Source organism: Patella vulgata, chromosome 3 (genome assembly GCF_932274485.2).
Source record: "Patella vulgata chromosome 3, xgPatVulg1.2, whole genome shotgun sequence".
Taxonomy (NCBI): Eukaryota; Metazoa; Mollusca; class Gastropoda; family Patellidae; genus Patella; species Patella vulgata.
Window position 1 is genome coordinate 18,652,401 of NC_065881.2, and position 22,912 is coordinate 18,675,312.

The 22,912-nt window shown below is 36.8% G+C and overlaps 1 protein-coding gene across 1 annotated transcript; it reads left to right on the forward strand.

The window, feature by feature from the left end:
- Positions 1–1,079: 1,079 nt before the first annotated feature.
- On the forward strand, positions 1,080–22,521 carry LOC126815481 (dolichyl-diphosphooligosaccharide--protein glycosyltransferase subunit STT3A). The gene is made up of 16 exons (XM_050541151.2): positions 1,080–1,160; positions 2,257–2,389; positions 3,223–3,405; positions 10,498–10,643; positions 11,063–11,260; positions 12,076–12,186; positions 12,712–12,792; positions 13,582–13,738; positions 14,406–14,558; positions 15,389–15,471; positions 16,252–16,416; positions 17,344–17,532; positions 19,268–19,384; positions 21,063–21,165; positions 21,412–21,600; positions 22,263–22,521. The coding sequence occupies exons 2-16, from the start codon at positions 2,281–2,283 to the stop codon at positions 22,406–22,408; spliced, it is 2,130 nt and encodes a 709-aa protein (XP_050397108.1). The 5' UTR covers positions 1,080–1,160; positions 2,257–2,280; the 3' UTR covers positions 22,409–22,521.
- Positions 22,522–22,912: the final 391 nt, after the last annotated feature.

Consider the following 22,912-nt stretch of genomic DNA (forward strand, 5'->3'; position numbering starts at 1 on the left):
AAATAAAAGTTGCCATGTACGGAACTGTACGGGGTAAACCACTAGAAACGTCAACGCTGATTGATTAATCGATGCCTGACGTCATAGGGTCAAAAGCCGCTCGTACGACCCCTGACACAACCTTATAGTACAACTTGTCAGATCTTCATGTAGTGTAGGCCATCGAAAGTATATAAAAAAACCGAAACGAAATATAGATCTATATTTTAATCAGATTGCATTAAGAGAAGAATTTAAAGTAGCTAAGTCTCTAACTCAATATCATCCAAAATCTTCAACATTGAAAACACGAATTATTAGTCAATTTAAATCAACATTGATGCTGTGATCTTACCGAAAAAGATGGGCTTCTGATATCCAATATTTAAGACAAAATAAACATTTTACCGTTGGTACACGAAACGTGTACCATAATGCGTTTCAGTCCCATGTTGTAACAAGAGACTCGAGGAACGAGGCTAGACACATTGCACGAAATCAAACGGCGTCGCCATATTCTTATCTGGAGACCATGCGCTATTATCCACTCACAATGTTCGAGATTATTTTTTAATTCCCTAAATTCCGAAAATCTTTTTTTTACGTTTTTACATTTATTATTCCAGAGAGCGTTCCATGTAACTTTTTCGACAAGGATTCAATAGGTCGGTTCCTGAACGTACTTGGTGAGTGTAATGAGACCTATACTATATACGTTGTGGGCCCTGTTTCACAAAAACTTACGGAGATTTAAGTTTTTGTGAAACAGGGCCCAGAGCTGAACTAACTACTTAGTAGTACTTAGAATCCTCGATTTCTGCAGACGTTTAAGTTTTAACTTAAGCCTACCTTTTTTGATATTACAGTATATATACAATTTATTTAGGCTATCTATATATTTTTCTTTTGTATTATTATCAGGACTATTATTACTGCGTGATCTATTGCATATTATATTACAAGGAGCTACAAAATGTCATCAGTTAAAAACGAGCTAAATCGCGGTAATGACAGATTAAAATAAAATGTCTGAGTATTAAATTCAGTTTTTTCAAATGAAGTCTTAAAACTGGGTTTGAAATATGTAATCACCGTTTGCATAGTCTCGCTCAATCAGACGTTCGCAATAAACCAATCAGAATGCTAATGGTGGAAGTGCTGTGAGAAGTGACCGGTTTCAGGTGAAATATTCAGCGATATTCTTCATGATAATTACAATACTGAGGTTTTTGTTACATACGCCATTCAATACCCGCATTTTATATTAGACTTTTAGAACTTAGTTTTCAATCATATGATCTCTGTTATTTCATCATTCAAAGGATAATAAACAACAAAAAGTTGCCTTGCAAAACCCATCAGACACCCGTTTCTTTGCTGATGTGGCATGTCATAAACACCAATCATGCAAAGTGATAAGTCTAGGCCCGGTAGCCTATCCAGTTGATATTGCTAGCTTTTGATAATTTTAACTATCCCATAACCCACCAATCAGTAGAACAGGCTAGTTATGATAAGTATGAAAAATCGATATTTTTCTTGTATTTTGAAATATAATATGCAAGGATATTCACATACACTGATACAGTATACACATGATACTAGCTACTGCTATATAGTCTTTTAAAGTACCGTAGCTAACCCAATATCATTCTAACTAACCTGTCACTCTTAATTATCCAGGTTACACATTATTCCATAGGTACACAAACACTCTTAAATTGTCTTGGTCCTTATTTTGATTTGACCTGAACAGTAATTGCATTGACTCATATAAAATTAAATTATTCATTTATCCTGTTGTTTTGTTGGTAAAAAATAACCTGGTAATGAATCGCGACGTGAATTGTATCGTAGCACCTGAATTACAATGCGTATTGTGACTGTCGCAATACCCAGCACTAACATTGTCATACACGTTGCAGTAGGCTATGCTATTAGGGAGATTTTGCCAGAACAGGGTCATTTCTACTTAATCTTCATCCATTTCCAACTGTTAAGGGTTCCATTACATCAGTTGGTACGACACAAGAACCATGTTTGTTCATCCATCCAAATAACTAGGCAATTTTTCCTTCTCAGGGTCTCTGACCTGCACTTCTTGACCAATGGAAACTAGACTGGAACGTTTCCAGCCAACACCTAAATCGAACCCCAAAAAACAAGATTAATGAGACGTAATGACCGAGCCACTATAGCATTTTAGAGTCATACAATATTTGATATGCCCAAACAGTATACATGTATGTTAATTAATTTTATTTTTCTGTTTTTCAGTGTTATTAAATTGAGAAGTTCAAAATGAAGACGTCAAGTGCGCCCTTTGGGGCAGGCTGGTTGTTGCGTATGTCTCCCCAAAAACAGGATACTTTGTTGAAGTTGATGATTCTGACAATAGCTGCTATTTTAGGTAAAGCATTTCATTCATTCTTACATAAAATGCTTACCAAATTTGTAATATTAATATACAGATTATTTGAGGAGTCAAAAAAAATTTTTCTAAAAAGTAGTTATTGCACTTATCCACCTTTTGTAAAGTGTTGAAGTTATAATCAAGGGGAGGGGGTTGGGTTGCCGAATGGTTAGCGCACGCTGTATGCTAAAGTCTATCATTAAAGCAACTGCCATGGTTTTGATTCCCTGGTTGTACGTGGCAAGGAGTAGGTTTGCCTGTTCAAACTCATGGGTTTTCTTTGGGTCCTCTGGTTTCCTCCCACTACTAAAGACATCTACACGCAAGTGAATTATTGAAATAAAATTGAATCATATGCTAGTCCTGTTTGTGTCAGTGGACGTTAAATGGGTTTGTTTACAAGCCATGACAGACAGAAGGCCTAACCCCAATGACATTACAAGCACTGTCTGAATTTATTAAAGATGAAATGCTATATAATTTTTTTTTCAATCCAACCGCTTACTTGATGTAGTAACCTAAAACCATGTACCAATATTTAAGAGTTTGAAGACCAGCTATTCTAGATTAAAGTAGCTTGGATGTTTACAAACAGTAACTGGCAGTAACCCTAACGAAATTAAAGGCAGTATCTGAATTTGTTGAAGTTGAAATGAGGTTTGCTTCCGGGTTATGCATTGTAAAAATTGTTTTAGTATGGTACTAGATGATTACTAAAACACAAAAAGTTATGCAACGGTATCACTTTTTATGACAGTATATTTATTTTAGTCGAAATTTCTTTCCATTTATCTGAAAGTAATTGTATTGATGAATATGTATTTTTCCAGCCTTTTCCACCAGACTGTTTTCAGTACTCCAGTTCGAAAGTGTTATTCATGAATTTGATCCTTACTTCAACTACCGAACAACACTCTTTCTTGCGGAAAAAGGATTTTACAATTTTCATAATTGGTTTGATGACCGAGCTTGGTATCCTTTAGGTCGTATTATTGGTGGTACTATTTACCCAGGTAAGATTGTTAATTTGTTATAGACCAGGATTTTCTTCCGCGGGTGGTCAGGTGACCTAACACACATGCTTTAGCTCTGGGGTGGCAAACATTTTACATACCATTTTTTTTGCACACAAATTTAGATACGCTTTCATTAGTCAAGCCAGAGTAGGATGTTAAACCCTATTTCATTCCATTTCAGATAATGCCTTGTAACTCGTGTTATGGGACTATTGCAGAACAAAAGTCCATCTTTTCTACCGTATTTTTCGGTGTATAAGGCGCATGCGTAGATAAGGCGCAGGGTGACTTTGGCAGAGGTGTTTCAGGAAAAAAAAAATATGCGTGGCTTAGGCGCACCCTTTCCCAGCGCGTGTGAAACTCGTGCCATAACATATGTGACTCAAATCCACCTGCGATCTCCAGTAACTAGGTCAAACTCTATTGTTTACAGTTATAATAATTACCGATATTTAGCCGTATCAAGCTTTATATAATTATATTTCTTTATGAAATAAATTGCTTTTGTTACATTTGTTTATATAAATTATAACACGCAATTGCATTATTGCATAACTTTCAGCTGTAATTCTGTTGCTCGTACGGTAGTGAAATTGTCATTCAAGTCCCGCCCACAACAAACATGGCCGTCAATAACATCGTGTTAAATTCGTGAGTAATTGTCTGTGATAAATGAATCGGTTTTGATGATAAACAAATTAAATAATACCTGTAGAAATAATATATCATGATCAGCTACTCACAACTTAAATCCTGACTACCGGTAAAAGAGAAACAACAATTCCAGTTTACTCCAAGTTATGCAAACAACTGACAAACGATAGCGTCTGTTGCCCCGCCCACTCCACGCGTCATGACAATACCCAGATTGTAGCCATTTAGATCTATCAGTAAAATACACTACGTGTCTGGAGTTTGAGACTAGAAACACCGAACACCGTGGAAAAACACTCTATTTCACGGTGGAATCTCGGAGAATCGCTAGCGAAACGGCAGCTTGCCAAATCACCGCGAAATAGGGTGTTTCACGGTGAATTATAGTGTTTCGCGGTGGAACACGGTGAATCGCTTGAGTGCCGATATCATCCCGATGTAAGCATGTTGACGGAAAATGTAATTTATTTAAGTTGAATACAAGATATGTTAACCGTTGGCGAGGCAGCTACGGTCGTATTTTTTTATTTCTAACACACTGTACATGTATAACGTGGTGCCACCGTGTACGGCGTATGTAAACAATGAATAACTTACAACGTATCATTTCATCTTATTGGCTGCTACCAAATCCAAACTTTGAATTATATACGATGAGATTTTACACACTACTTCATTACTCGCAGCTTTAGTTAAACTAAATCCATAAAGCACAACGCCATAAATCACTTCCGCAATGTGGTTAACCGTTAGTCACGTGGTCTGAAACGCGCGAAAACATGAGATGTTGGGTTCGACACGGGGACTATATTCTTAGCAAATCTTGACTGTCACCGGTACATAATAACAATGTATTATGACGCATTAAAACAATATGGGTGGGAAGGGGTACTGTGACAATATACATCTACTGGGTGCCCCTCATTTCATTTCGGTAGAAGCGGATATTAAATAAAGCCATTTCACACAGACGCGTACATGGCATATATTTATACAATGGCCACACGTGTGTTAATTCTCGTCATCACCCCGTTATAATTTACTTATTTTGAGTACACTTCTGAATGATTCCATTCCTTCGTACGTTCAACTTCCCGATTTTCTACTGCATATACATATCAGCAGCTCAAAAGCTATACTAGACGGTGTAAGCGCAAGTTTCGTGATTGAACCTGCATCGATATTGCATAATAAATCCATAACCGACAATTAAAGAGATGTTTTGGGTAGCATTTTATTCTTTTGGTTCCATTGTCATGATTTTTATTGAAAATCGAAAGTAAGTTAATCATGTAATACAAATGTACAACGTATACAAATCATAATATTTTACAGTCAAAATTAAATAATCATACAATATATTCTTTTGGTTCCATTGACATGATTTTTATTGAAAATCGAAATTAGGTTAAACATGTACATGTAATACATATGCACAATGTATACAAATCATAATATTTTACAGTCAAAATTTAATAATCATACATGCACTAAAAGTGAATTCATTTTTTATTGCAGTTAGTACATGTATTTACTCACATAAAGTCTTGACACTTGGTAAACAATGTATTCAAATCCATCGCAAACACCTTTTTTTTCTTCTTTTTAAAAAATATTTTGTCTACCACAAAAGAAGAACTCTGTAATTACTGCCAAGACTTTTGGTACAACGTGCTTACGCGTGACATATGTAATCGCTTTATTGATCACATGTACAAGGTTGTTCCGGTTGTTGTGGTGGTGGGTGGGAAAGCCACGGCTGATATGCCTAAAAGACTTTTTGGGTCCGAACGTTCATTCGGGAAGGACAGTAATCATTTTAATCAAAAACTCCTAAACGACCCTAAAGTCAGAAAACGATTGCAATAAAATTATTAAATTGTTGTATATTTTTGTTATGTTGTTTTTGTGAAAACTATTTACCTTTCTTTTCGGTTGGGGTAAGCGACTCGTCGTTAAGGTACGCTTTGGTGTCGGGATTGTACTGGGGTTCTTTTGATGCTCATCTTTCTTCTTTTGTCCCATCTCCCTCTTTAGCCTTGACAATGTCAAGTAGTCTCCAGTCTTTATAATAACAGCGTCAGACACATCTTCGGGTTTGTTATATTGCACCTTGTACTTCCCATTCTCCGCAATCCTACCCTCTTCTAATATCCTACTTCTGGGAACAATCAGTAAGCCACCGTCGTCAAACTTAACCAGATAATGCGAGTACTCCTTGGTTTGATTTCTCCACATGATGCCGTATTGAATTAATGATAACCTGTCGTATTGAATAATCTCGAAATAAACCATTCGACTATAACCTGCCATTTATACGTACAAGGTATCGGCAAAAGTTCTTTGATTCTATTTACTCCAATTAATTTTATATAAAACAAACGATAATACTTCTCAACCACCAAGCTAAGAGACAAAGGCTTTCGACAAATCTACAGGAAGCCATGTCATTGTTTAAATTTGACCCATTCAGGTGGTTAATACAATGTAATCATCAGATTCAAGCTCTTCTATATACAAACAAAGTCTGGCTCCCTAAGAAAACATCTTGGTTTTGCTTCATTGTGACAAAATACCACGGGTAATACATAACACTTTATTAATTCAAAGAAAACAGATACATATTAAAACACAATTATCAATTTATTAAAACAACTCTTTATTATTGGTTCGAGTAGTCCACTACTGATGTCTTCCGTTTTGCTAGAAAATACAGAATAACTGTAACATAATTACTTATTTCCACGCAAACTGTCATCATTTTGTAATTAAACCTAATTTTACTTGCTCAAAGCCCCGAATAGAGTATCAATTGTAGCCGTGATTAAGAATTATTGCAGCTATTAACACGGATGAGTACAGATAATACGAATTAATCACTACTCAGTTATCGTTGTTTTAACTGATTGTCTTTGATGTGCTTCATGGTGAATTGTTTTAATACGTCATAATACATTGTTATCATATACCGGTGACAGTCAAGATTTGCTAAGAATATAGTCCCCGTGTCGAACCCAACAGCTCAGGTTTTCGCGCGTTTCTGACCACGTGACTAACGCATTGCGGAAGTGATTTATGGCGCTGTGCTTTATGGGGCGTTGATTTAGTTTAACTGAAGCTGCGGGTTATGAAGTAGTGTGTAAAATCTCATCGTACAAATATATAATTTAAAGTTTGGATTTGATAGCAGCCAATAATTGGTGGGTTACATCTAAGTTATAGACGAAGATGTAATGATACGTTTAAAAAATTGTAAGTTGTTTATTTTGGCATACATTTTCGCCGGCGTTATGTATGTACATGTATACAGTGCGTTGGGGAAAAAAATCCTAACCTATACAGAATGCCGGTAAATGTCTCCCCGAGATTACCTAACTCATTTGTTATTCAAATCGGCCTGTACTTTAAACATATTCCCGGGAGCATTACTATATTACAACCCCTTCAATTTACAAATGTATTATAGACAATATTAGTTCGACCCTAGCTTAAGGTAGGCTCGCAAATTCCTTGCGGGAAGCACGGCAAAGCACGATGTACTTTTACCGAAACACGGTGAATTCCTAGAGAAACACGGTGAATTCCTAGAGAAAACACGGTGAATTCCTAGAGAAACACGGTGAATTCCTAGAGAAACACGGCGAATTCCTAGAAAAACACGGCGAATCTTAGAGAAAAATCGCCGCGGAATTAAGCGAAATTTCACCGTGAAATCTAAGAGAATTCGGAGTGTTTTTTTTCGCCGCGTCGGCGCGATTCTGGTCTCAAAAATTTGGTAGGAACTGTAATACAATAGCATTTTTAATACCAATCAAAAAAACAATGATTTTGTCAACTACAAACAACTTCATAAAGAAAACGGTAACAACTCACTGGTAGATAATTAACTATACCGGTAAAATAATACAATAGCATTTTTAATACCAATCAAAGAAACAATGATTTTGTCAACTACAAACGACTTCATAAAGAAAATGATAACAACTCACTGGTAGATAATTAACTATACCGGTAAATTATAACAATGGGCCAATCACTGAATCCATGTTGAATGAAAACCGTCGGTAACTTAAAACGGTTACTAAAAGACAGTCTTGCTCAAAGAAAACAGCCCGATGTATATAAAACACCAGTGAACATTCCATCATTCTTAAAAATTATTTATTCAGAATGGCTACGAGACGAACCGCTTATACCGCTAAGGAGAAGTTGAGGGTAATTAGTTACGCTGAAGCACACGGTAATAGGGCCGCGGGTCGTGAATTTAGTTTGGGGGAGTCAAACGTGAGACGTTGGAGGGCGATGAAGGGGAAACTTACCGACATGAAACCTAGTAAAGAAGCGAATAGGTGGAGCGCCGCACGTTATCCTCAAATTGAGAGAGAATTGGTATTCTGTCAGTTTAACTGTAATCCCGCCCATTAACGCTGTCATTGTAACAGACAATACCCATAGCCTATGGTATAATGAGCGTGTGCTCAATGGAAATTACCCTTCTAATAGCCATGAAAACTCTTTGTCTGTCGTAAGCCCCGCCTTTTCGTCAACTTGACTGATATCACCGTTGACGACACACTGTTTGGATTGCGACAGTGGCTAACTGTACCGGTAAACGGATTAGCAGAAATATATGTCATCAAATACGCAGGAATAATAGAAATATTAACGAGAATTTTGCAGATATTGTTAGCACTGTCGTTTATGACTAACGGTATACGGAAAAGCCGGAATAATAGAAATATGACTAACGGTATACGGAAAAGCCGATACCGTATCTTAAATGGCCGCCATATTTATTGCACGAAAAATGACGACATCGGAATGTCGGAATAGCAGAAAAATATGTCATCTAATTATTTACGATATCTTTGCAGATATTTTAATAACACTAAACCGCTATTGACCCATATTGTTGCCACTGTCGTCTATGACTAACGGTATACGGGATATCGGTATGGGAAATGGCCGCCATCTTTATTGCTGTTGTCGATATGATCAACTTCAGACCTTGATGTTGACACACAGAAAAGCCAAGATTTGCTTAATACTATGTATTAGGCGCACCCCTTCTAGAAAATAAAATACCTGGTAAAAAAAGTGCGCCTTGTACACCGAAAAATACGGTAGTTATATTCATTAACCATATTTTAAACTGAAAACAGATTAATGTGAAAGAAATGAAATGAAATGGGGTTGAACTGTTCTCCTCCGAACTGGGCAAATGAAGACGGGTATACGTCATACAGTGCGCCATGAGGGAAATTTTCCAGGGGCAGTGGCACTATGGCCTACTCTTATATCGAATTCCAACTGTCAATGGATCTTTTACGTGCACGCCAATGTGTACACAGGACCTCAGTTTTTCGTCCCATCCGAACGACTAGACAGCATCACTGGCAATGTGTACACAGGACCTGAGTTTTTCATCCCATACAAACGACTAAACAGCATCACTGACATGGGGGAACCACACCGGAAAACCAGGATGAACTTTCTCGGCCAATGCAGAGATCAAACACCCAACCTGCAGGCTAGCGAGCCAGCGTCTTACCAACTTGGCCAACGTGACCCCCTAATGTGAAAGAAGATAAACATTTGCTACTCCTAAGGATGTGCACAATGAGTATGCCTACTGCATTACTTTATTAGTAGGATGCAATGCGGCCCCTCCTTATCATACAATGCACCACTGTTATTCATCCAATTCATCATGTTTGGAGCATGCACTGGAGGTTGGCCATCCCTACTATAGATTATAAGGTCTGTCATTGAGTCAAGTGGCATGGTTTCTATCCCAAGCTTGTATGTGACGAGGAGTAGAGTTGTCTGCCCAACTTGATATGTTTTCTCCAGATGAAGAAACGAATGTCAGCATTTACATGAATATGTATATTACACTGTGTAGAGATTTTGCCTTGTTTACTACTTGGACAACTTAACTGCCATGGGTGTATGTTTCATTGCCTGGCAACCATACGTTTCTGGGAATATGACAATATTTAGCATTATCCCAAGTTTTAGATATATTTTGAAGTGCTTATAAATTTTAGTGGAGGGGGGTGGGTGACCGAATTGTTAACGTGTGCGCATTGTATCATAAGGTCTGTCATAGAGTCAGTGGAGTTGTTTTGTTTCCCAGCTTGCACTGACAAGAAGTAGGGTCGCCTGTCCAACCTCGTGGGTTTTCTGCAGGTCCTCCGCTATCCTCCCACTGCTAAAAGACATGAAATAAAATTGATCCATGTTAGTCCCAAAATGACCTAGTTTGTGTTGTGGGGATTTTAAACTTCTCTCTCTCTCTGTGTAAATGTCCAGTTTACATTCATGCCAATAATCACATTTCAGATTCATTATGTCTCATCAGCATTATGGGTTTTCTTCAGTATATTTAAAAGATTTTATGGTTAAATTCATTGCTTTATATGTGTATTGTAGGTTTAATGGTAACATCAGCAGCAATTTATAACGTTTTAAACTTTATAAATATTACAATTAATGTTAGAAATGTTTGTGTGTTCCTGGCACCACTGTTTGCTAGCTTTACAACAGTTGTTACATATTTGTTCACCAAGGAACTTAAAGTAAGTAAAGATCTTTTTAAAATAGATTAACCCTTTGACTACCCAAGTTCCTCGAAATTTATTAGAGAAAAATGATATTGTTCATACCCATATGTCCCTGGACTGACCAAAGACGGTGCCAAGTTGTTCAGATGGGGCCACATAAAAGAACCTTTGAGGGTTAGAATTTGATACAAGATTAGGCCATACCGCCACTGTCGGGGGAAAAATTTCCCTCATAGCACACTGTATGACATAGCACAGATGACCATCTTCATTAGCCCAGTCATTGCAGAAAAGTAGGATGTTAAACCCCATTTTATCAGTAAACCTTCGGTGGGACCGGTTATTATTAAATAAGCTTATGATATGCACAGGAAGCTGGTAACCATATCAACCAGTAACAATTGGGTTAATATAATTATATGTATGTATTATAGGATGCTGGAGCAGGTTTAGTAGCAGCCTCTATGTTAGCTATTGTACCAGGTTATATCTCCCGTTCTGTAGCTGGTTCCTATGACAACGAAGGAATTGCTATCTTCTGTATGTTGTTGACCTATACACTGTGGGTAAAAGCCGCCAAGACAGGATCTCTATTCTGGTCTGTTCTCTGTGCTTTAGCTTATTTTTACATGGTAAGTTTTAAAATATATGAACAGCAATTACATTTAAAGTAGCAGCGCCCCTTTGATTTACACCGAAATAAAATCTTTAGTAAGCTCTATGCGATTCTATTTTCCCTTAGAGATTGGTAAGTTTTGTATATGTTGACTGTTAAACTAGATTAATTACATGCAGTAACTGTATCTCTTCTCGGTCGAAAATAGCACAGATTCTGTAGTTTGCAGGAAATATTTTCATCCTCAAAAGAAGGGACCAAAAAGATCTTAAGCAGACGGATCAATGGTTGCCATACATTTATGATTATCCAGTATCATTTATGATTGTCAGTAACATTTATCAGGTAGTGTAATAAATAATTGGAGCCAAGTCGACAAATTGAACTGTAAATGTTTGACAGTTATCTCCCTTTACCACAGGAAGTATGGTTATCAATGAAGGGTAAGGGATGTGAAATTAAAACGTATCATACACTTTATGCGATGCTGTGGTATCTGGGAGAACCAGAATATTTTTTTATATGGCCTTATATTCGACTGATTATGTAAACTGAATTGTTGATATATTTCATTATAAGTTTTACTATACTCAACTCAAGTGAAAATCAAGTGAAAGGGGGGATTTCGGCTACAACGCATACGTCAACTGGATAAGAAACCATATCGACCAACCATGACAGCTGAGACATATTCGTTGTGTTTATTTATGTCATGATTCTACTCATACCCCCTCAGGACTGAGAGAACTGTGACAGGACTCTATTCCTGACTGACAATCGGGCATCCCCTTTGTATCAAAGTATATTATATTTATATTGTTTTGTTTGTAGGTATCATCATGGGGAGGATATGTTTTTCTCATCAACTTGATTCCACTCCATGTTCTTATTCTCATGTTTACTGGACGATTCTCTCACAGAATCTATGTTGCCTACTCATCAGTAAGTATTTCAACATTTACACACTATATATCTTTATTATATAATTTTGAGTCTCACAATTCGGAAAAGTTATCTCAGAAAGATGTCTACTCTTTTGAATGTAATCAGATTGCTGTCACAAAGTTGTACATAGCCTGTCCTACACACAGTTACTCATTATTCAAGCTTAGTATTGGAGGGGTCTGGTAGCCGAGTGGCATGGTTTCGATTCCCTGCTTATACTTGACAAGGGGTAGGGTCGCCTGTCCATGCTCGTGGAGTTTCTCCAGGTCCGCCGGTTTCCTCCCAATTCCCAATGCTAAAGTCCCCTACACACACGTGAATTATTGAAATAAAATTGAACCATGTTAGTCTCGAAATGACCTAGTTTGTGTCGAGTTCTTGTTTGGGTTGTGTGTAGGACTACATTAACATAGTCTTTGGAATTGATAATTTTCTGATGAGAATTTTCCATATTTCATTTTTCAAAATTTTCAAGGATATTGATATGTGTAAACAAGCTAATATGATGAAAATCTTTTTTAGGTATATTGTATTGGAACCATATTGTCGATGCAGATAGCTTTTGTTGGATTCCAACCAGTTCAATCTAGTGAACACATGGCTGTAAGTATTTAGTTAATTTGAGTATTTAGTAGTATACATTAAAAAGATATATCAACATTTCATGTAGGATTAAACTGTTGTCACCCTTGTAGGTCATCGTAAGTCATATTCGTGAAACAAATACTCTATGACTCCACAGAGTTTTTCAGATTTTCTTCCAACTTGCTGTGTTTGTTAGCTTTCAAGTAGAACTGAAGATAAATTTTTTCAGTGCCATTTCATAATTGAAATAGAAATACATATTTTATATTGTATCATTGCTTACTAAAGAATAGAGAAACATACGAAACGTTGCTCAGTAATAAACAGTCATTGTATCATCTGACTAAAACATAGATACTATTTCGTTTCGTTTTTTATAGTTCAAAATTTTGTTTTACTTGTCTTCACTACACCAGGGTCTGGAATGAAGCAGTCAGTTACGACGAGTTTTTGGCTTACTGTGCACGGAACTTTGGGTAAACCACTAGAAACGTAACACTGGTTGATTAATCAATGTCTGACGTCATAGGGTCAAAAGTCAATCGTATGATCGAAAGTATAAAAAAACGAAACGAAATATAGATCTGTATTTTAATCAGATTGAGTAATTGTATTCCATAGAATGATTAGTATGTAAAACAGATGAGATTTTAAATAATTACTTTCGTTTTATTTTTCCTATATCTAAGATTTAAAAGGATATAGGTAAGTTAACTGGTTTATTGATATCATTTTAAGCTATTAATAATTAAAGTGGACCATAATGACATACATTTTTATTTTTTTTTTTTTTTTTTTTTTTTTCAGGCTTTGGGTGTATTTGGATTGTGCCAGATTCATGCTTTTGTTGATTATTTAAGAAGTAAGCTGTCTGTTGAACAGTTTAACTTGTTGTTTAAGAGTTTAGTTTTGATCTCTGGTTCTGTTATGTTTGGTGCTGCTGCAGTTGCTACAGCTGCTGGAAGTATCCTTTTATTGAAATCATTATTGGGCTTTATATGTTCTCACTGGACTGATTTAACTTTTTAATTCTATAGTATAATCATTCTTACTTTGATTTAACTCATAATTCTAGTAATATTATTGGGAGCCACGGTGGCTTAGTGAGTAAGGCGCTGATTTAAATAAACAGGAGTTCCCTGATTTTTCAGGGTGGTTTTCTCTTGTCAGTGGATGGGTGGAGAACCGAGGTCCCATGTACAGTTGGAAATCGATATAAGAGTAGGCCGTAGCGCCGCTGTCCCAGCAAAATTCCCTTTGGGCACACTGCATAGCGCATGTTCATCTTCATTAGCCCAGTCGGTGCAGAACAATAGGACGTTAACCTTATTTCTTTTCATTAGTAGTAATCACACAAATTAGTGTTTAACGCCATACTTTTCTGCACCAACCACGGTGTGTGCTAATTTTAAACCCCATTTGATTTAAAAGGTAGAAGATACGATGATCATGAAAATGTTCATTTTTTGGGATGAAAAATAATTGATCAATGAATATTCTGAATGTTCTTTCACTGTGTGTAAGGGGAAGAATCTTTTTGCAGACTTGACAACTTTCCACTTTGAGTTTGTTATGATTATGTCTTTATTTCGGGCATTAAAATTGAAATTAAACTCCTTAACATAGAATAGAAATTTCTCCATGGACTGGTCGATTTTACTCCCTGTTGGATCCATCTTATGCGAAGAATAACATTCCTATTATTGCTTCTGTATCTGAACATCAGCCTACAGCCTGGAGTTCCTTCTATTTTGATCTGCAGTTATTAGTCTTCATGTTTCCTGGTACGTATATACAAAAAGCCCCACACTAAAACATTGTAAGGGATCCGGGAGCCGCATTGGCTAATCTGGGGCCTGTTTCACGAAATTTTAACTAAGATAAAATCCAAATTTCAGTAATTTGATTTCATAATATTAGATTGATTTTAGTGCTTAGCCAATCAAAATTGAAGTATCTACTAAAATTTGGATTTTATCTTTAGTTAAGATGTCGAGAAACGGGGCCCTGGAGGTCCCGTGTTGATCCTGGTATTGGCGGGGAAAGATCATTGGGATTTGCTGGGGTGGTTCCCCCATGTCAGTGATGTAGGACGAAGGGCCTGGCAAGGGACAACATATCATTTGAATGGGACGAAAAGCTAAGATCCTGGGTACCCATTGGCAAACACATAAAAGAACCCTTGACAGTTGTAATTTGATATAAGAGTAGGCTGTGGCGGCGCTGTCCGGGCATATTTTCCCTTGTAGCACACTGCATGGCCGTCTTTATTAGCCCAGTCGGAGCAGAATAGTAGGTCGTTAAACTTCATTTCATTTCGTTAGGAAGCTTAATTAATGATAAATCGACATTTAGAAGAGTTGTTTGAAAATGTTTTTCACACTTAAATTATACATTTTGAATATTTTAGGATCTTTTAATAAGCCGCCTGTCTTACCTTGTGGGTTTTCTCTGGGTCTTTTGGTTTACTCCTGCATCTATAGTTCCTGCGCACAGGCAATTTATTGAAAAATATATACCATATGATAGTCCCAAAATGTTCTAAGTTTCTCTCTCTTTTTTTTAATTTTTGATTCTGTGATATTTAATGAAAATGATGTTTGATATATTTCAGTTGGTCTCTATTACTGTTTCTCTAAATTAACTGATGCTAATATATTTATTATTATTTATGGTGTTACCAGTATCTATTTCTCAGTATGTATAAATTCTTTTAATACTAATATTTATGGTTCATTATCCATGTTCACCAATACACTACAGGTCCATCCAAAAGGTGGGGGGGGATGCTGGCTCACAAACCAGGAGGTTCAGGGGTTGATCCTGGTGTTGGTTGATAGAGTACCTCGAGATTTTCCAGCGTGTTGTGTTGTCCCCAATTTGTTATCTCCCCTTGTCAGTTTTGCAAGACGCACTGTCTGGTAAGGAATGGTGTCTGGTGGTTCGGATAATCCAGGGTACACGTTGGCGTACACGTAAAAATAACTCTCAACATTTGGAATTCGATGGACTGTAGTAGAAAACTCTGCTGTCTAAGCAAAATTTAGGGCAGAACAGTAGGGTGTTCAAGCCCATTTCATTTCATCCAAAGGGGTTGAGTCCTGGAGTTAGACAAGACGGTTCCTCGAGGAAAAGCATCTAGTCGATCAGATGGTACAAAAAAACAAAATCAGTTTCACTTGATATCCGACGCCTTTTTACTGCAAACAGCCAAATGAAAACACAGCTTTCAATTGTGCCAAGGCATCGTGAAATGATCTGTTCATAACCTCACTTATGTCGCGAGCAGATGCAGCTGTTCTGAATACATATAAGATCTTGTGTAGTTTACAAAATCAGAAGCATAAAGACGAAAAGAAATAGGTTTATTTTCGTCATTTGTAGTAGTTGCTGGTGGGTTATTGTCTGCTTCCATAGTACTGATATCATAGACAAGTTTTTGGTCTTCGTAAATGAATGAAATGAATGTTATTTTAGGGTGTCATGGTGCGTTTAATGTTGGTGTTAGCACCTGTTATGTGTATATTATCTGGTATTGGAGTATCGTCTGTCTTAAATACGTACATGAAGAATCTGGATGTATCAACAAAGAAAGATAAAAAACAGAAAAAATCGGACAATACTTACCCCTTGAAAAATGAGGTGAGTTTTAAAAAAAGACCTAACATTAATACTCTTTACTATCACTTTCTTTAAAGCTGTCTGAAAATTTAGTTTTGGTTACTGCTTTCCCAAAACCGTTCTGGTTTTACATAACAATGTCTGCAGGACGGAGGGCCTGATAAGGACAGCTGTCTAGTCGTTCGGATGGCACGAAAAACCGAGGTCCTGTGTATACATCCCTTGACTTTTGTAATTCGATATAAGAGTTTCCCTCATAGCACACTGTATGGCATGCCATGCCCGTGTTCATTAGCCCAATTCGGAGCAGAACAGTAGGACGTTAAACCCCATTTCATTTCATTTCTACTTTGGTAACTAATATTTTCGAACATATAATTAATTAGGCCATATAAAAAAAGTTGTCAGGTTCACAGATAATTCTGCATCACTTAAAAAGGTTGCATGACTTGTTTTTATTTAAAAAATTAAAAATAAAAACAAGTCTCTTTAATTAACCAAATGTAAATGTTTATCCCGTTACAGAAATTAACTCTATAAAAAAAATTAGAATGAATCCATTAATGTGCAGTAGGCTCCTTTATCAAGTACGCATCCCTGATAAATGTTATTGGCAATCATAATTGATACTGGATAATCATACATTGCTATAAATAACATGGACTAAATGTAGTGCCTTGAAATGTGATGGTTATGAGGAGTCATTTAGCCCAGTATCGATCCTTTGACAAAATAAACACCTCCCTCCTGTATTTTTGGTAAAGATTGTCTCAGAACCAGAATATTTTTTTTGTACGGCCTTAAATTACCATAACTAGTATCGTAACCAGTTTGTAATGTTAACTATTCTGAACTTAATTCAAGTGGGGACTACATTGTCTATTAGAATCACAGACATTTTTATAGTCTACCTATTCTGAACTTAATTTAAATTTTCTTATTTTTCAGATTGCGACCGGCGTTATTATGATCATGACATCGTTTTTGATAATGTATACGTTCCACTGTACGTGGGTAACATCAGAAGCTTACAGCAGTCCGTCTATTGTTTTAACAGCTAGAGGTGGAGATAATGGCAAAATTATATTTGATGATTTCCGTGAAGCTTATTACTGGTTGAGACAAAATACACATTATGTAAGATATTGTCTATACTGATATTTGTGACTGTCGTTGGTTTGTCTGTTCTGGGGGGTTGGATGGCCGAATGGATAGCACGTGGACGCTGTATCATAAGGCCTGTCATTGAGTCAACTGGCGGAGTTTCGATTCCCCGGTTGTATGTGACAAAGAGTAGGGTCGCCTGTCCAACCTCGTGGATTTTCTCTCGGGACTATGGTTTCCTCCCACTGCTAAAGACACCTATGCGCAAGCGAATTATTGAAATGAAATTAAATCATGTGTTAGTCCCAAAATGACCTAGTTTGTGTCCCGTGGACATTAAACCTCTCTCTCTCTCTCTCTCGGCATCTATACTAGGGCTGCCTCCAGGCTGAATTTGGACTAGGGAGTAACATGTGCCTGGTGGCGATGGACTACCACTTCTGGTTCATGGCTATACCCATGCTACGCCAGGTCAACCACTAGTTATCTATAAATTTGGTTTATTGTTGCAGAAATGATACATTTATTCAGCCATACAAATTAAGTGATAATTATGAGGAACCCATGGTGGCTTGCTTGGTGAGAATGATGCTAGCTCACTAACCATGAGACTCACGGTTCAATTTTGGTTGGGGGGTTGGATGGCTGAATGGTTAGCGTGCGCGCGCTGTATCATAAAGTCTGTCATTGAGTCGACTGGCATGGTTTCGAATCCCCGGTTGTACGTGACAAGGAGTAGGGTCGCCTGTCCAACCTCGTGGGTTTTCTCCGGGTCCTCCGGTTTCCTCCCACTGCTAAAGACCCCTATGCGCAAGCGAATTATTGAAATAAAATTAAACCATATGTTAGTCCCGAAATGACCTAGTTGTGTCGAGTAGACATTAAACCCCATTTCTCTCTCTCTCTCAAGTTTGGTTAGGCCTTGTCAATGGAAGACATATGGCCTAGCAAGAAAAAACCCTCCTGTATATGCCATTTACATCACATGGCCAGGGTGGCTCAGTGAATAAGATGTTGGAGGACCAGTGTTCAATCCTAGTATTGGTCGAGAAAGTTCATCTGGATTCTTTCGGCGTAGTTCCCCCTTGTCAATGGTGTAGGACAGAGGGCCTGGGACTATGTATAGACGTTTGGATGGCACGTAAAAGAACCCTTGGCAGTTGGAATTCTATATTTGTGTAAGCTGTAGCGCGACTGTCCAGGCAAAATTTTCTTCATAGCACACTGTATGGCATATGCCCATCTTCATTAGCCCAGTCGGAGTAGGACGTTAAACCCCCATTTCATTACATTTCCATTGACAGAACATTAAAGATCACATAACATACTTCATGATATACCCATCTTCACTGGGGCCGAAAAGTAAGATGTTAAACCCATTTCATTTTGTTTTTGATTACAAATGTCAACATACACTCTCTAACAACTCAGCTATTAGAAGCAGTCAGGAAACTGCATGGTACATGAATGTCCAGGATACATCCTGGAACGGCACAAGGAGAATTTTCAGAATATTACAAGCTCAGCCTTCACTTGTCGAACAAGGAAGTGTGGCTTGTTTGGAGTGAACAAAAATAATCATGGTGTTGAATTTGGTGTTCACGTAGACAAACCATTGACAGTTTGTAATAAAAAAATCGTCTAAATTACTATCTAAAGAAAACTTTATAGCCCTTTATTTTGGTAAATTTAAACAAGGAAAATCATTATTGGCCTTTTGAGGCATTGCAGCTCTTGTAAGTAAAATTATATTATAATTATATTTCAGAATGCTAAAATTATGTCTTGGTGGGATTATGGATATCAGATAACTGCTATAGCTAATCGGACAGTGTTAGTTGATAATAATACTTGGAATAATACACATATATCTCGAGTTGGACAGGTAAGTGAATGTATAATCCTACATCTAGAATCTTTTAATCCATGTTAACTGCCTCTAGAATTTCATAATCCATGTTACCTGCAATTAGTTCTGGAATTTCAGTCCCCCCCCCCACCACTGGCCTGACAATGGACTCTGCCAGGGATCTTGATTCAGCCCTATATACCAGTCTTGACTGCCTGACAGTGAAATTGACCAGCTGGAGTGCTTAGCTGTCTGTCAATTTACTAGCAATAAATACAGTAAACTTAGCCTAAGTCGGATGTAAATGGACTGGCCAATTTTATCCGAGTTACACAAATATACGAGTTAGCCAGAGACCAAGTTCAGCTCTAAACGTAGGTCTCATTATCGCCCTGTACGTTCAGGAACCGTCCTATTGAATCCTTGTCGAAATAAAATCGGTTCCCTGTCAATTTTACTGGGCAACTTTTTACTGCTAAACGGTTGTGTGTCAGTCTCTATGAACGCCTGAACAATGTAAAGGAACTTTTTAGGGAGAAAATAAGACCTTACTTATCTCGCTAGAGTCAGTATGTGCAACACAAAATGCTGTTAAAAATGCGTCCCCTTCTGCTAAACGACTTTCGCAGACGCCATTGAGGTCTAGATGTGGGGTGGCGTACAGATTTACGTGGCTCGGCCATATAAGACGAAACGAAATTTAGGTAAGCTTATGTGGGGAAAAATTAGAATCGTTGAAAGCTCAGAACTTAAGTCAATTATTGCTATGCCTAGATCAATTACAATCAAGTTTTTTCAAAAATTTCAATTTCGTTTCGTCTTATATGCAAGTTTTGCAAATTTGTGCACTGCCCTGTATTGGGATCTCAATGGCGTCATCCAAGGCTGTTTGGCGGAGGGGGACGTATTTTTATCGGCATGTTGTGAACATACTGCCCATCCAACGTATGCGAAGGAAAAAAGCAGGAATTAGATCAAATGGACCATACATTTTGATCCGAGTTTAACGAAGATCCGACTTCCGCACAGAAATTTAATGAGAAAATTGTGCAGGATCAAAGGGTCCAAACGATTTTATCCTAGTTGAGCGAAGATCCAATTTATACGAATCTGACTTATGCGAGGGTTACTGTATATCTAAGAAAAAGGGGTAATAATAAGACCACACACGAACAAAAATTGTTTTTGTTTTTTGGTTTTTATTTTGTAAAAATCTGGCCATTTTTTCATTTTTAAGAGGCACACAAAATTATTATAAATTTAGGATTTATTTAACTCTTAATAAGAAAAACTAAAACTAAATAAGATTTTGAAATAACAGCCGAATAATTCTGTGACTTACGAAGGTTACGTTCTGCGAAAAAGTTTTCAAATCGGCCGGTTTTTGTTTTGGCGACTATTGGGCATTATCTATGGTGGTATTTGATACATGTTGTCAAAACTTGGATTTTGATGGTGATTTAAATCGGAGAATACTATTTGTATCGTAAAAAAGACAGAATGACAGCAAAATTGTCGCCATCATTGCGGAATGCCGTTTGTGATTATCAATAGTGTTTCCCATCCATGGTTGCATACATGATAGCCTCTTTTCATGAAGCGTTTAATGGAGTTACTTCCCTTGATCACAATAAATATCTGAGAACTAGATTCCTGTTGCTTTAAATGGCAAATCAGGACTTTATGTAAAGAATTGTTGTGTATTTATTGATAGGCTATGGCATCAACAGAAGATAAAGCCTATGAAATAATGAGAGAATTAGATGTGGATTATGTTTTAGTTATATTTGGTGGATTAACAGGATATTCATCAGATGGTAAGATATAAACATTATGGCTAATTTCTTTAAGAATGATTGAAAAACGGAATTTTCCAATACAGTATTCTGTTCTGATGTGTACAAATATTCCATGGTTAAAGAATCAAAGTTGTTGAAAGCACATTTAATGAAAACAAAGCAGAATTGTCCATTGTCAAAATTTGAATATTAAAACTAAATATGTGTGTACATCAACTGCTGTGTTCTGTAGCAAACAGTAAGATAACTTGCTTGTTTTTACAGATATAAATAAATTTTTATGGATGGTACGTATTGGTGGTAGTACAGATCGAGGTAGCCATATTAAAGAAGCTGATTATTATACACCTCAAGGTGAATTCCGTGTAGATAAAGATGGTTCACCTATATTACTCAACTGTCTAATGTATAAGATGTGCTATTATAGATTTGGTTCAGTTTATACGGAAGGAGGTAAGCATTCTTGTTAATAATACATTGGTTGCTTTTTATAAGCCCACATTGTAATGTGGCCGTATATTGTCGTCGCCCTTGTTCTTCCGATTGACTTTAAATTTAAACACAGTGTTTAAGGTCATGAGACTAAGAAGCACATTGATTTTTACCAATTTCCGATAATTACTGTCAGGGTTATGGCCCTTATAATACATGCTAATGTATTATAAATATTTTATTACCAACAAAAGTAAAAATATCTGACAACTTTTGTCGACTGCCTGGACAATTTAGCTGCTGTGGGCATATGTTTTGTTGCCTGGCATCTAATCTTTGGTTAAAAAAGTACAAGTAGCAAGTGAGGAAGTTTGGAACTATGTTGGTTATATCAGTTATTGTTTATTACCGAGCTGTTAACAAACAGTAATTGTCTTCCATAGAATTGTGTCCTATCTATGTATTGGTATCCGTCAAATTTTTACAAACCTCAAACCGTATTCCGCAAGATCTTTTAATTGTAAATACTGTATTCTATTAGACAATTTAACATAGGATAGTCAACTTCCAAAATTTCACTCTGAACAAAGACCTGTGGAAGAGTAATTTAGTACTATCAGATTATGTGTACAAAAGTAGGAGGTCAAAAAAAACCATTTCATTTCATTTGTTTTTACTTTCAGGTAAACCAACTGGATATGACAGAGTAAGAAATACAGAAATCGGAAATAAAGATTTCGAACTTGAAGTTTTGGAAGAAGCATACACAACAGAACATTGGTTGGTTCGAATTTACAAAGTCAAAAATTTAGAAAATCGTGGAATTTAAAATTTCATTTTGAAACATTCATTTGTAGAATTGTTATATTTTCATTGCACATCTTTTAATGTCAATCTATTAAAATACTTATAATAAAGTAAGTCTCTTTTTTTTTAAATATTTATAGTGTTGACTTTATTAATTAGTTTAATTAATTAGTTTAAAGAATTAGTCGGGTTGAAGTGGTTGTTGACTTTATTAATTAGGTAACATTTCAGTCAGTTACTATCTCTGCATTTGCTATTCAGTTTTGCTACTCCAGAAAAAGGGGTGGGGTTGGGGGTGATGGGCGAATGGTTAGCGTGTGCAGGTTGTATCATAAGGTCTGTCATTAAGTCAATTGACATGGTTTTGATTCCCGGGTTGTACGTGACAAGGAGTAAGGTCTCCTGTCCAACCTCCTGGGTTTTCTCCGCGTCCTCCGATTTCCTCCCACTGATAAAGACCCCCTACATGCAAGTGAATTATTGAAATAAAATTGAACCACATGTTAGTCCCAAAATGACCTAATTT

Excerpts from the sequence above, each read along its gene's own strand:
- LOC126815481 (XM_050541151.2), top strand. The coding sequence starts at position 2,281 with ATGAAGACGTCAAGTGCGCCCTTTGGGGCAGGCTGGTTGTTGCGTATG. Across the intron at positions 14,559-15,388 it reads ATTAGTCTTCATGTTTCCTG|TTGGTCTCTATTACTGTTTC; the intron begins GTACGTATATAC and ends GATATATTTCAG. Across the intron at positions 17,533-19,267 it reads TGAGACAAAATACACATTAT|AATGCTAAAATTATGTCTTG; the intron begins GTAAGATATTGT and ends ATTATATTTCAG.